This window comes from Xyrauchen texanus, chromosome 26 (assembly GCF_025860055.1).
Source record: "Xyrauchen texanus isolate HMW12.3.18 chromosome 26, RBS_HiC_50CHRs, whole genome shotgun sequence".
NCBI lineage: Eukaryota > Metazoa > Chordata > Actinopteri > Cypriniformes > Catostomidae > Xyrauchen > Xyrauchen texanus.
The window spans coordinates 41,901,177-41,916,807 of NC_068301.1; the positions used below are offsets into that span (position 1 = coordinate 41,901,177).

At 45.2% G+C, this 15,631-nt stretch overlaps 1 protein-coding gene across 1 annotated transcript in view; it reads right to left on the bottom strand.

Moving 5' to 3' along the window:
* Positions 1–856: 856 nt before the first annotated feature.
* LOC127619495 (E3 ubiquitin-protein ligase TRIM47-like) overlaps positions 857–15,631 on the bottom strand; it is a 149,305-nt gene continuing 134,530 nt past the window's right edge. The window contains exon 9 of the mRNA XM_052092334.1: positions 857–1,402. Within this exon, the coding sequence (XP_051948294.1) occupies positions 1,206–1,402 (197 nt within the window). The 3' untranslated portion in view covers positions 857–1,205. The remainder of the gene's footprint in view (positions 1,403–15,631) is intronic.

The following is a 15,631-nucleotide window of genomic DNA, read 5'->3' on the forward strand; positions in this document are numbered from 1 at the left end:
ACAGTAGCTAGAGATTAGCATAGAGTTCTTGCACCATTCCGTGTTGATGTAAACACACAAGCCACCACCGCGAGTCTTACCGCAGAGAGCTGTGAGGCGAGCCCTTCTAGCTGAATGGCGGCGTCCGGAACTCTGTCGCTGAGCCACGCAGCAGTCTCTAAACTCACGCTGCGTAGCCTGCTGGAGTCGGATATAGTCCAGTTTATTGTCCAGGGAGCAAACATTTGAGAGCAGGATAGACGGGAGAGCTGGCTGGCTAGGGTTTTTTTTTTGCCTAGCATGGACCCCCGCTCTCTTGCCGCGCTTCTGCTTTCTCGCACACCATCAGGCGACGCCGAGGACTGGTGGCCTGGTCTCCGCAGCAAGCAGAGTACGCATAGCGCCTCCTGCAGGTCATCATGCAGCTTGGTTTTTGCATGAGTCTTATATTTCAGTAGTGTGTGGCGATGGTAGACACGAACACCGGTTGCTCCGATGTCCATGTGCCGCAAAAGTCAGGCTTTTTTAACAGAAATGGCACCATTTTGGATCCGGAGTGGCTGCTGCGTGCTACCGTGCAGCCATCTTGGATCAAACAGTCTGAATTGAATGTTGAGGTGATAAAAAGATCATATGCCTCAAAATAATACGAAGGAAACACGTATTTGAAATTAGTTTGTGCTCACGGGCGAAACACAGCAGTATCCATCGTGTGTATTCTGATTCACACACAAATGACTTATGAACCGATTCTTTTTAGTGAATCAAAACAGACAGCACATCCAGTGTAGTCGAAAATGACACGGTTCTTTTAATAAATCGTTCAAAAACACACATACTGACTGACTAATTTGCCTTAATCAAAGTTGTATTTAAAGAGACATATTTGTAACAAGATGTTTTTTGCAATAAATATTAATTTATATAAAGCATTAAAACATCACATTTCTCAGCAATAATCATAAGATTATTAGCAAGTAGCATGTAAACGGGATTGAATTGGTTGGCCCAAATCATGTCAACATCTTAATCTAATTATTCCTTATACTCTGAATATTGCAATAATAAGAGTATTGGTGTACATGTAAACATAAACATTGTCTTCTGTTTTTGATCAAGCCATTACCACTTTATCGCAATAACCCGCTTTCTTGCAATAACCCGCTTTCTGGTGTCCATGTAAATGTAGTCAGTGTTTTGGCCTTTGTAGCGCTTGTACTCTGTAATTATGTGTCTAAATGTTTAACCTCCCAGTAGTGTCTTCCAGATTCAAAGGCCTCTTTTGCAAGCACACAGGACCACACGTCAAAGCGTTGGGTGCTGTTCCTATAGAACTGCAGTTTGTCGCCCCGTTTCAGTTGTTTCCGGTCATCTGAGAGGATGAGGAAGGGGTAAGCTGTGACTGGATTCAGCGTTATGTTCTCTGAAATCAAACATGTGGGTATTTCATCAGATCTTGCATTTCACAAATTATACTCAAAACTAGTGCTGTCAGTCAATACAAAATTTAATCGCAATTAATCACACAATTTTTCATAGTTTATCGTGATTAATAGCAGATTTTGAAAGTGCTTAAATTTGACTTATTTTCCTGTTAAAATGCACTCATTTCCTTCTTAGGAAAGAAAACTTAACAATATGTAACAATAATGCTTTATTAACATTTTGCAAACAATGCCTTCCACAGTATAAAGATAGTAATGCACCAAAATATCACCAATTGAAGTAACAATAAATCGTTTAGCTAAGTCTAAGTGTGAGGTTAACTAATTCAAAAGTAAATATATATATAGAATCCTTTATTTTGGTCACACATTATACACACAGCTTGTTTCATATATATAGTGTAAAGTATTAGTTTTCACATATCCCAGGTCAGAGTGCAGGGTCAGCCATGATACGGCACCCCTGGAGCAGATTGGGTTGACTAGCAAAAAGGTGACTTGTTGATTAATAATTTGGGGTTCAGCCATATGCTTGAGGCAATATTTAAAAAAAATTCTGAATTAAATACTCTGGCCTCCAAATCCCGTGCAAATGTGAAATAACGGGGTCGACTTAACATCTCCGGTTAACTTGATACAAAGTCTTGTAATGTAATGAAGCCCACCTGTCCACATTGCTCGAAAAACTTTTTATTAAAGGGTGAAAATTAACGAACTAAATCAGACAAATTTGCTCGGAATAAAATACCCAAATACTTCAAGCCCTGTTTGGGCTGTTTGGGCCACTGGAAGGTACCCTGCTGGAAGGCCATTATTGGACAGTATGCTGTCAGAGCCAAAGCTTCGGATTAAGACCAATCGACTTTGTATCCTGAGAACTTGGAAAATGATATATTGAATAATTCTGAATAAAGAATGAATAATTCAGTGGAGGCAAGGCTTAGATCTAGTATGGTCAGAAATATAATTATTAATAAAATATAATTTGCGTAAAGCAGAAGCTTATGCGCCACACCTCCCGCCATCAGCCCTGGAAAATCCTCCTCCTTTCTTATCGCGGCTGCTAATGGTTCCAGGGCAAGACAGAACAATAATGGGGAAGAGGGCAAACCTGCTGAGTGCCCCTATCCAGAGTAAAATAATCTGAAATTAATCCATTTGTTTGTACCGCTGCTACAAGGTGTCTATAAAGTAACTTAATCCAACCAATAAATGTACTCCCGAACCCATACATTTCAAAAATTTTAAAAAGATAATCCCATTCTACCATATCAAATGCCTTTTTGCCGTCAAGTGAGATGGGAGACTGATCATTCATTACTGACGAAACGCCTAATGTTAACAGAAGAGCTATGGCCCCGAATAAACCCCACTTGATCTATATGTTGTAAGGGGGTCCACCTATTGGTCCAATGGCGGCTTCCAACAGCGTGGATGAAGGTCTCCTGCGTGTTCTGTCTTATCGTGCGCATTCAGTTTAAGTTATTTAATTCCAATTACATAACTATATTATTCATTTTAAGATCCTCGTTTATTTTATCTGACTCCAATTATAAAAGTTTCTAAGGATATATTAATGTTCTAATCTTAGTTATTATTAAATTTGATTTAACATTGAATCATCGTATTTAACTCTATTTTATATTGTGCTCGTTCATTCGGATTCCTGTCGCTTAGAGAGTCTCGCGCCGGCTGTGAACGCGGATCTCACGGTCACAAATATGCCAGTTTTGGTCATTAAAACAGTAATTGACTAAATACTAATTAGATGGCTGCTCCTGCTTGCCCTTTTATCTACAAGTACTTTGTTTAGTCCCCTTAGATAGTAAACACTTAATTAGAGTAACATTTCTACCCAGAGGTCATGACCACTACGTTTACAAAGATAGACCAACATACCCAAGTTAAAGTAGTTTTATATGATCATGCCATAGATTCCTATGTACACTTAACTAGAAAATATTACAATAACCAGAGGTTTAGACTTAACCCTATTTAGGCTTGGTCGACACTAAACGGAAATTCCCTATCGAGCCTGTACACACTAAGTACACTAGAAATAATGCCTATTAGTTAGTGGGAGCTCTAAAGTCTCAGTCGGTGTGCCCCATGCTCCACTCAACCGGCTTTAGTCCACTGCTAACCTGGTCGAAGATTTGCGGAAACAAGGACTTAACGTAATCTACTAAAGACAATAGTTTAAGAATCAATCATAATAAATTCCAATGTAACAATTTATTTACCAGGTGACATAATACATTCATCAATCCAATTAGACAGTGATAAGTCAAATTTAGACATTTTATCAGAACATAAGAAATTCAAATTGCAATGACCTGATGTAAACTACACACAGTAAACTTTGTGGGATCGTCTGACTACAGAGAACCCTGCACAATGTGTCACATTTCCTTAAATACCCAAACCATGAACAAAGGGAATTTTGGGAGTGGTTAGGTTTGGAAGTCCTGGGGACATACCTCATTAACATACAAGCAGGGATGGGGACAGACCTCCAGAATTATAAAGCATTTGGCAAAGACCTTATAACTTTGTTGTCATTAAGTTTTACAAACCTGGGAATGAGAGCACTATACCAGATGCACTGAGACATTTTAAATGATACCAAACATGTTCCACTAGTTAGATTATTTGTATACATCACATATTATATTTTGTTGCATGTAGATAAGGAGGGGGGGCAGATGTTTGTGCCTAAATTGGCCTGAGGTTAGATAGAGGTCAGATGTGAGATTTGTGTTTTATTGTCCTTGCTCAGTAGGATGTGTTGACTCAGGTGAAGATGTTCTTCTGTGTGAGAGTTTTTATGACTTGGTTCTCGCAGAGTTCTTTTACTTTTACAATCTCTTGATGTCAGCCTTACAATGTATAAGAGATGTCATAACTTTTCTTAACCAGTAAGCCACAATCTAGCTGGATCGGGGAAATTAGTCTGTAACTTTTACACTCGCTTGGATCTTTGTCCTTTTTAAGAATCAGACTCATCCGGGCTTGTGTCATGGTTGGGGGAAGCTTTCCATTCTTTAATGATTCCGTATAAACTTCTAACAAAAGTGCAAAACCATCTGGCCCCGGAGCCTTGCGTGTAGGTAAGGCCTTAATTACCTTGTGAAACTCTTCCAAGGTTATCTCAGAATCATGAGAATTTGTTTGCTCAGTCATCAGTTTAAGGAGTTATAATTGCTCTTTTCCAAATGTCTTTTCAGCAGCTATTGCCACAGGGTATCCGGGGGTCCTTAAAAAGTCTTAAATGTACTTTTTAAAATTTAAGGCATTTAAAAGTCTTAAATAAATTACAAGAAGTCTTAAATTTGGGTCAGTGAATAGGGATGCTTAAAACAGCAGAATCTGCATGAGTCAAAATCCTCTCTCTCTCTCTTGTGCAAGGTTGGTGTGGTCTTTGACGCCTTTCAAATCGTGCGCTTATTTTATACTACCTTTGACAATAATTGTAAAGCTAACAGAACTACTCAGCTGTAGAGTTACACCTGTTATATCACTCATCTCCATTTCCCTAGATTTACGCAACACTGTTCTCACACTCTCACGTCCCTTTTCTCACGCAGTGATACTGGCACGGAGCAAAGAGGACACTGACAGCGCACGGACAGACAAGACAGAGCAGCCTGCATGATGCTGCGAGTTATTCAGACCAATCAGGGGGAAAGCAGCAGCCCAGCATCTCTCCCTCTCCTTCTCTTTCATAATTAGTCTGTTAACATTTACAATACATCTTGTCAACTTTAAACTGCCATTTTTAAGGTAACTGATGAGTTTTTATTTGAGATATTTCACTCAAACATTAAAATTGTCATCACTTACCTTCATGCTGTTGCAATCCAGTATGACTTTCTAATTTCAGTGGATATCAAAAGGAGATATTAGGGAGTTTCAGTCACCATTCACTTACATTGAATGAAAAACAAGATGCAGTGACAGTGAATTGAGACTGAGACTAACCGTTTTGCTTAACATTTCCTTTTTTTTCTTTATTTTTTAGATAAACTCATTCAGACTTAAGGGTGAGCAGTGATGACAGAAATACAATTTTTAAATGAACTGCCCTTTAACTACCTGTTTAAGAATGTATTAAAGGTATCTGCCAAGAAAACAAATATAAATGTTATTCAGCACATGCTAGACCTTATTCATAGCAGCGGAATCTTTGATTTTTAATGACAACGAAAACTAGGCTGTGCGGGATAGATAATACAGTCTCTTTGATGAGATGTATAGCAGTTTAAAGTGTTTTGGATCGTTCTGTGTAAAAAACATTGAAAAAATATATTTTCAAGGACACTCAGTAGAGAAAAAGCTCCAGACAACATGAGTTGTGGAAAATCAGATGGTATATTGGAGCTTTTACAGCTTTACACCATGCATGCATTGACGAAATGGTAAGTATATCCCTCACATTCCCATTAAAAATCAAACATGGCACTACTGTGAATAAGGTCTATAGACCAATCCTCTTATTTACAAAAATGTCAGCGCATGTGCAGTAAGTGGTGGCAGAATTCCCACTGACTGTTGCGTTAGATTTGACGATTAAAGGAAAGTATGACACAAAACCATATACAAACATATTCTTAGTGATACAATTACTATAATGATATGAGTTAATAACATGTAATTATGTTCACTATAAATTTTTGCTGCAAAGTTGAGTTGAAATGATCTCCTCAGTCCAGTCAGCTCTGTTGATGACCTTGAAGCCACAAGCAGTCAATGAGAGCCCTCGGAATCATTTTTCAACAATGTAATCCGATAAAAGTTTACTTTTTACACATGGTTTTTACCACCACTTCCGTGTTTGACATAAGCGGTGACATTGCCAAAGCATTGGTCTAATGCTAGAAAGCAAGTGACTAAAGAGAAAGGTCACAATATAGGCTAAATACTAGCCCAATGGCTATTATTGTCAGAGCTGTTCAGCTGCAGGGTGAAGCTGAATATTTAAAACAGTCTACATCATAACCTCATAAAACGAATCGGTTACCTAACGTAACCTCGGTTCTCTCTAGAAGAGGTTCTCTCGTATTGCGTAAGCTAGCTTACGCTACGGGAAAGATTAATCTTTTCTGAGATATTGAAGCCAAAAAATTATCCTTAATTTTGTATCCATTGTCAACGCAGTGCAGCAGCTGCATACCTTGAGCGGGCTAGCTAGCGAGCTCATAGGTTGCTCTGCGGCAACTGCTGCAGCCTATAGACGAACTTGAGTGAACTTGCGTCCAATGACGACGCCGCGCCGTCACTGTATCAAAGCCCGCCAGAATGGGCGTGGCTAGAGTGCATATAAGCGTAAGTTCGTGAGGCTGGAACCCTGGTTTTCATTGAATGAAGCTGAAAATCGCTCGTGGCGCTGAAAGCACGGCCGGCTACGCAATACTCGTTCCCTCTTCTAGAGAGAACCGAGGTTACGTTAGGTAACCGATTCGTTCTCTTCACGAGAGGTTCTCTCGTATTGCGTAAGCTAGCTTACGCTACGGGAACCCATTGTCAACGCCGTGCGCGCCAAGCATCCACTGCATGAGGGGGGACCCGGGGGAGCCCTTGTGAGTGGGGGAATAATATTTGGCCGGCAAGAGTGCGGGCCAGTGTGTGTGTAATACATAAGCACATAGTGGGAAGGGAAAGACCGGTCTGTGTGGAATGTGTCCCGTCAGTGCAGCTCACCAGGGGAGCTGTAGCGTATTAAACCGCTAGTAGTTTTGCCTGCAGGGCGGGCACTTCCAGATTGTAAAATCTGACAAAGGTGGAGGGGGAAGCCCAGCCCGCTGCCACACATATGTCGTGAATGGAAATCCCGCTGGACCATGCCCACGAGGAGGCCATGCCTCTAGTGGAGTGAGCCCTAATGCCTAACGGGCATGGCAGGTCTTTTGACGCGTACGCGGCAGCAATAGCGTCCACTATCCATCTAGACAGTGTCTGTTTCGAGGCTGCGAAACCTTTGGTGCGCCCTCCGAACAAAACGAAAAGCTGCTCAGAGCGTCTGAAAGAGGCGGAGCGCGCAGTATACAATCTCAGTGCTTTGACTGGGCAAAGGAGATTGGCGTCGCGTTCGCTATCGGATGCTGGTAGTGCCGATAGGGAAATGAGTTGTGCTCTGAAAGGAGTACCGATCACCTTGGGGACATAGCCGTGTCTAGGCTTTAAAATGACCTTGGAGTCACTTGGTCCAAACTCAAGACACGCAGCGCTGACAGACAGCGCGTGAAGGTCTCCCACACGTTTAACTGATGACAGAGCAGTTAGAAAAACGGTTTTGAGTGAAAGGTATTTCAAATCCACGGATTGAAGCGGTTCGAAAGGGGGGGCTTTCATAGCTTCGAGAACTACGGAAAGATCCCAGATAGGAACCGATGGGGGGCGCGGAGGGTTCATCCTTCTAGCTCCCCTGAGGAAGCGGATGACCAGCTCGTTTTTTCCCAGTGACTGGCCGTGCAGGGGTTCAGCGAACGCCGCGACGGCCGCCACGTACACTTTGAGCGTGGATGGGGATCTGCCCTTATCCAGCAGCTCTTGTAAAAACACGAGCAGCGACGACACCCCACATGTCCGTGGGTCCAGCTCTCTGTCGGTGCACCATTTTGAAAACACAGACCATTTGGACGCATAGAGTCTTCTCGTGGAAGGGGCGTGTATGATAGTGTTTATTACTCCTGGCAAAGGGACGGGTAGTCGTTGATCACCCACGCGTGCAGCGCTCAGCGCTCTGGGTGGGGATGCCAGATCGTGCCGCGAGCTTGAGAGAGGAGATCTGCTCTCACTGGAATGGGTCACGGGGCTGTCAGTGACAGCTGCGTAAGCTCCGGGAACCATGTCTGATTCTCCCAGCGCGGGGCAATGAGGAGCACCGAGTGACGCGTTTCCCTGATCCTCTGCATTACCTGTGGCAATAGCGAGACGGGAAGGAAGGCGTAAAGCGGGCGGTTGGGCCAGTCCTGGGCCAGCGCGTCCTCGCTTTTCGAGAAAAATACTGGGCAGTGAGAGTTCTCTTCTGACGCAAAGAGGTCTATCTCTGCTCTGCCGAATATGCTCCATAACTTCTGGACTGTTTGAGCCTGCAGGGACCATTCCCCTGGGGAAATATTGTCTCTGGACAGTCTGTCTGGGCCGTCGTTCAGGTGGCCTGGCACGTGCGTCGCCCTCAGCGAGCGCAGGTGGCACTGGGACCAACTCAGTATGCGTTTTGTCAGATGGAAGAGGTTCCTGGATCTGACACCGCCCTGACGGTTTAGATAGGATACCACAGATCTGTTGTCCGAACGGACCAGGACGTGGTGACCCTGAATGACCGGGAGGAAGCGCACGCAGCGCGTACTCGACCGCTATCATTTCCAGACAATTTATGTGAAGGAGCTTTTCCTGAACTGACCATAGGCCAAAAACCGGAGAGCCCTCGCGAGACCGCGCCCCAACCCGTGTTGGACGCGTCTGTCGAGATGACTTTTCGGTGAGATACAGCTCCCATCGTCACTCCCCGCTGATACCATTCGGCCACTGCCCAGGGCTGCAGAGCTGAGATACAGGTCTGAGTCACTCTGATCGGCTGGCGCCCATGGCCCAAGCCCGGCAAGACGCGCGGTGTTTAGCCAATGCTGAAGCGGGCGATGCACAGTAAACCCAGCTGAAGTACTGCTGCGGCTGAGGCCATGTAACCTAGCATTCTCTGAAATTTTTTCAGAGGCGTGAGGCTGTTCATCTGAAAGGACGCGGCTAGTCGCTGAACACGGCGCCGCTGTGTAGATAAGCGAGCCGTCATCGCCATGGAGTCTAGTTCTATTCCAAGGAAGGAAATTGCCTGACTGGGCTGTAGTGAGCTCTTGGTCCAATTGACTGCAAGACCCAAACTGTTCAGATGACTGAGGAGAACTGTCCTGTGAGACAGAAGCTCCGTATGTGACTGTGCCAAAATCAGCCAATCGTCCAAATAGTTCAGAATTCGCAAGCCCTGACTCCGCAGGAGTGCGAGCGCCGCATCCATGCACTTCGTGAAAGTACGGGGTGCTAAAGATAGGCCGAACGGAAGGACGGTGTATTGATAAACCTGACCGTCGAAGGCGAATCTCAAGAATGGCCTGTGACGGGGATTTATCTGAATCTGAAAGTAGGCATCTTTCAGATCGAGAGAAATAAACCAGTCCCCTGGCGCATCATGCGCGAGGAGTTTCCTGATTGTAAGCATTTTGAACGGTCTTTTTGCGAGCACCTTGTTCAAAACCCTGAGATCTAATATTGGTCTGAGGCCGCCGTCTTTCTTGGGGACAAGAAAATAATGGCTGTAAAACCCCGACTCGCTCAGAGAAGGTGGCACTCTCTCTATGGCCCTTTTGCACAGAAGGTTTGCTATTTCTGAACGAAGCATGCAGGCTGCTTCCGTGTTCACAGTAGTTTCGAGCCGGCTCTGAAGCGGGAGGGCGGCGATCGAACTGTAGCAAATAGCCCTGTTTTATTGTGCTTAACACCCATTTGGATATCCCTGGGATAGCTTTCCACGCTTTGAAGCGTAACGCTAGAGGGTGAATGGCCAAGTCGCCCTGATTGCCGCACACAGCGAGCTGAACAGAATGTGTGAGCGCACTTACTGTGCTTATGCATGACTGCTCGCAGACAGCAGGGACAGGCTGTTCTGTGAGTGACTTCCCGATTGAGTTGAATGGGGAAAGAGTCACATCTGTGAAGTGATGCGCGAGCATAGTCACGGGCATGGGACTTATACACAGAGAGGTGTTTGCTGGCCGTGTGACAGAGCGGGCAGAGAAGGGGCGCGTGCACGGATTCGTGGGCACGTTTATTGACTAACACTCGAGCTGGCTGTGCCCGCTTTATGTGAGTGGGCTCTGATAGGGACACGGGAAGTGTAATGCTTGTGTGTAGGGGTGAACACTGGATTGTGGGCACATTTTCTACACATAAGGCATGTTTGCTTTTCACAAGATTTCTTTGGGTCGCCGTGAAAACGGCATTTGAGTGCAGGCAAGCGGGCAGTATCACCGGCTTGTTGGCTGCTGAATCCACCACTGGAGTAGCCTGAGAGAAGGGGACTGACAGGGGGCGAAGCTTTGACGGTGGTCCGGCCGCGGCGGGACTGAGCCGTCGTTTCCTTAACAAAGCTAGGAGGACTTCGGTTGCTCAGGTTTCAGCGTAATCTTAGGCCGAGGCCCGCGGGGGGGCGGCGGTCTGCGGCGGCTGTCTGAGCGCGTTCTAGGGCGGCCGCCCTGTCGACGCTGAGAAGTCTGGCTTTGCTGAGCTGGGCGCTGTGAAGAGGCTCGTGCAGGAGGCTGGTCATGTGGGCGGCCTGCAGAGGAGCTAGCGCGACGAGGCAGGAAGAGATTCATGGCTTGGGTGGCTTTTCTGGAAACGGTCAACAATGCCACTCACCGCGGAACCGAAGAGACCAGATGGAGAGAGCGGCGCGTTGAGGAACGTGGAGCGTTCAGCTTCTCCCATGTTGGCTAGCGTTAGCCATAGGTGTCTCTCGGTCACAGTCAGCGTGGCCATGCACTTCCCTAGGGCTTGAGCTGCAGCTTTGGTGGCGCGAAGGGCGAGATCCGTCGCGCTCCTTAGATCTGAAACAGCCTCTGGGTGCCTGCCTCCGGCTTGGCCGGCGGCGGCATAGGCGCGGCCAACACAGGCGGAAGTAGTTCTGCAGGCCTTAGACGGGAGCACTGGCTTAGACCGCCATCTCGCTGAGGGCGGGCAAAGGTGTGCTGCTACTGAATCCTCGACCGGGGGGATGGAAGAGTAGCCCCTCTCGGTGGCGCCGTCCACCGAAGCGAGAGAGGTGGAGACATGGGATCGGTTCCTGGCCGAGAGAGAAACGTTCCACGATTTAGAGAGCTCGGCGTGGAGTTCCGGCAGGAAGGGAGCGGCCCGGGCCCGCGGGCGCCCCGTGGCGACGGCTCTGAAGAAAGCAGCCGTCGAGTCTGTTGGGAGCCTGCTCAGAGGGCGGTGACCACTCGAGCCCGAGGCGGTCGACGGCCTGTGTGAGGAGGCGCGTTAGTTCTTCCTCGACTCTGGCGCAGGTCCTGCTGGATTCCTGGGCCGAGGAGGAGGCTTGGGAGCCTGACCACTCCTCGCTGTCCGAAGCCATGATGTAACAGCAGCCCTTATCCTCCGCCTCGTCATCCGAGATGGCAACAGTGCGGCCGCTGTGCGGGTGAAAGCGAGGCTCGAGGGAGAGGCTCCGGCGAGGTAGTCGCTTCTAACACCGGTTCCGGCAGCCTTTGGGAGCGGCGCTTCTTTCTGCGCGGCGAAACAAAAGGCGGCGCGGTGGCTTCGGTTTTGAGTGCTTCGAGTCAAGCCCGCAGGGTCGACATCGGAAGCTCCTCGCAGAGGTCGCATCCGCCGTCAGCGAGGGCGAGCTCTGCATGTTCCAGTCCCAGGCAGAGAGCGCAGATGAGGCGGCGGTCTCCGGCGCTGAGAGGGGCGCGGCATGAGGCGCAGGTGGTGCGAGGCATCTTTAAAAAGACGCTCGTTGCTCTTTTTGTGAAGTTCCCTGAGGAACTAGCTTGCTCTAAAAAGGATACGTCGCCGGATGGCGTAGCTCGCAGGATGGCTGAAGGTGGCGAAGACGGCCGGCTTCTTCGAGCGCTGTCCAAGCTTGCTAGATGCCCCTTGAACGGTGACGCGGCTTCTGCAGTTCAGAGATGCGAAGAGCTTCGCTGAATAGATGAAAATCAGGGTTCCAGCCTACGAACTTACGCTTATATGCACTCTAGCCACGGCCATTCTGGCGGGCTTTGATACAGTGACGGCGCGGGCGCCTGTCATTGGACGCAAGTTCACTCAAGTTCGTCTATAGGCTGCAGCAGTTGCCGCAGAGCAACCTATGAGCTCGCTAGCTAGCCCGCTCAAGGTATGCAGCTGCTGCACTGTGTTGACAATGGATACAAAATTAAGGATAATTTTTTGGCTTCAATATCTCAGAAAAGATGAATCTTTCCCGTAGCGTAAGCTAGCTTACGCAATACGAGAGAACCTCTCGTAAGAGAACACCTGTTACATTTCTTGACCATAAGGGTATTTTTGTTTTTGTTCATTGTACATCAGTCAGTGTTGGTCTTGTCTGGGTTGTCTGATTTCATGTTATATACACATTGTTAATTCACAGATTAGGCCTAATATCTACCTACTGTATATTACACATCACAACCGATTTAGTGACTAAATCTTTGATCCTTCTTGTGAAAACAATACACGTGGGCAAAAGTTGCATGACTAAACAGGTGACCGAAAACCCATCATCTCCTCCAAACTCTTGGCTTAAAAACACATGTGTAAATGGCAGGATGGCTGAGGTTTTATATCTCAAATTATATCTGTAAACCGCATATATGGGATTACATAAGGCATAAATCATATCTTACAAATTATAAATGTGAATACATTTTGTGGGACATTGTCTCCCCTTTACTCGCTGAGCTACCCAGGCCCCCAGGGGGATATTGTATTAAAAACATAAGATATGTAAAAAAATATTTCTCTTCTGACATATTTACTTAAAGCCATGATGGTAAAAGCAGCTATTTATGAATTCAATGTATTCTATTCGCGATTTAACAAATTGGATTATGATGATGAAATGGAGGGTTTAAGGGCTATTATACAGGCAGCTCCATCAATTACTGTGGACAGTAGTACTGTGGCTAACATATTTAGGCGCACCAGATCAAAAAGTCCGGGGCCAGATGACATTTGTGGGCAATTATTAACAACATGTGCAGATCAACTCTGTCTTATCTTCCAGTACATTTTTAATTTGTCCTTATCACAACAAAGAGTTCCTAGAAGTTGGAAGCATTCTATTATTGTGCCTTTAGCCAAGTGCAGCTCCCCAAAATCCTTGAATGATTTTAGACCTGTAGCCTTGACCTCATTGGTCATGAAAAGCTTTGAGAAAATTATCAAAGAGGCTGTCTTACTGCAGGTTGGAGATCAGTTAGATCCACTGCAGTTTGCATATAGGTCTGGCAGGGGTGTGGAGGATGCTGTGATCACACTACTGCACACTACTCTGCCATCTGGATAGAGCAAAAACTCATGTCAGACTTTTATTTGTTGATTTTACTTCTGCTTTTAACACTATTCAGCCCCTTTTGCTCGCTGAGAGACTGATTGCAGATTTTAACCTGGATTTGAATTTGGTGGGCTGGTTATTGGATTTTTTAACAGATAGATCTCAGCGGGTGAGGGCAAACAGCACCCTATCTGAAGTCACTTTTACATCTACTGGTTCCCCCCAAGGATGCTGTCTGTCTCCTCTCCTGTACATCCTGTATACAAACCAGTGTCGCAGTTTGTACCAAGATAGATACATACTTAAGTTTGCTGATGATTCTGTTATTGTCAGCTTGCTATCAGGGAATGAGCGGGACCATGGGCCAGTCCTTAGTGACTTTGTAGAGTGGTGTGATAGTTCATCTTTACAGCTGAATGTATCTAAAACTAAGGATATGATCATTGACTTTCGCAGGTCACCACCTTCCCCTACAGTCACGGTTATTAAGGGCATGGATATTGAGCCCGTGGAGACATACAAATATCTTGGAGTCATTCTAGATAACAAACTGTGTTTTGAACCGTTGGTTGATGCTGTCTCAAAGAAATTCCAACAAAGAATGTACTTTCTTAGGAAAATGAATACTTTTAATGTTTCGTCAGACATGATGATTCCGTTTTATCGTGTTTTCATTGAATCGGTTTTATCTTTCTGCATATCTGCTTGGTTTGGAAGCCTCTCCCTGACAAATAAAAACAGACTTGGTAGTCTGGTCAAAGTGGCGAGCAAGATTTCCAGGGGAAGTCAGGCTCAACCAGGGGAGTTATACATAAAACAGGTACAGAGGAAAGTTAGAGGTATAGCTCATTCACAGGATCATCCCCTTAGAACAGAGTTTGAGCTTTTGCCCTCTGAGCGGCGTTATCGAGTTCCTAGATGCAGAACAAAGAGGATGCACTTATCTTTCATTTCGGCAGCTGTGAGGCACCTTAATGGCAATTAGCACTTCATATTAACTTGCACAAGTTGCATTTTTGTACTTGACGGTGTCCTGTATTTTACTTATTTATTTATTATACATTATGTATATTGGGCGCTAATGTGAATTCCTTCTTTGCTGGTTGGTTTTGTTGGTGAGTGTTGTTGTATGTTATGTGTTTTATGTTGAGCATTGCTGCAAATTCAATTTCCCCTTGTGGGACAATAAAGGTACTTTGAACTTTGAACTATTTGTCATTTTTGTGTTGGGGCCAGTGAAAATTTTGCCAGGGCCTGTAAAAATCTGAAGCACTGGCTCAGTAGAAGAAATCCTTAGCGTTGAGCCCTGAAATGCTTCTTGTCTTACATCTTGCCCCAAATTGACTAGCAGTATTAAAATAGTCAGCATTTGACTGATACTAAACAGTAATACTGATGTTTATTTAGCTATTTATTTTATTTTTATTTATTCTTTATTTTAATGGTCAGCATTTGACTGCTACTAAACATACAGTACTGATGTTTATTTAGCTATTTATTAGGGGTCAATCTCCGAAGGGGCTAGAGAACCCTATTTTTTTCGTTAGTTTTCCTATTATTCTTCTGCCGCTTCTTCTAATTCTTCTTCTGCTATTGAGTCTATGGCAGCCCATAGAACCGCTTGCGGGAAAGTTATGAAATTTGGCACACAGATAGAGGACAGTCAACCTACTTTTTCGAACTCGTCCTAGGCCGTTTGTCTGATTTGCACAAAAATTTGCCTGCATCATTTAGGGGGACTCACATCAAAATGTTATTCACAGAATTTTGATAAACCATACCATTTTCAAATGGCGCTTCAACAAATTCATGTCAAGTCACCATGACTCGAGGGTGACTGATCAGTTTCGGAACAGTGCCACCTAGAGGTCACGAGATCTGAAAAAATGAAATTTTTGCTAAGAGCTTCTGTACAGTTTGTCATAAAATCATCAAATGAGTCCAACGACATGTAAAATTCCTATGTTGGCCATTTTGAATTTAGCCATAAAATGCTGTATTTTACCAACGATTTGACGTATTGTTACGAAACTCGGTATGTGTCTTTTGCATCATGTTCTGAAGGGAGTTTAAAAGTTTTGGGACAGTGCACCGTGTGTTCCAAAATTATAATGCTATTTCTAAAAATGCTAATAGCTATTGACTCCTTTTGCCTACT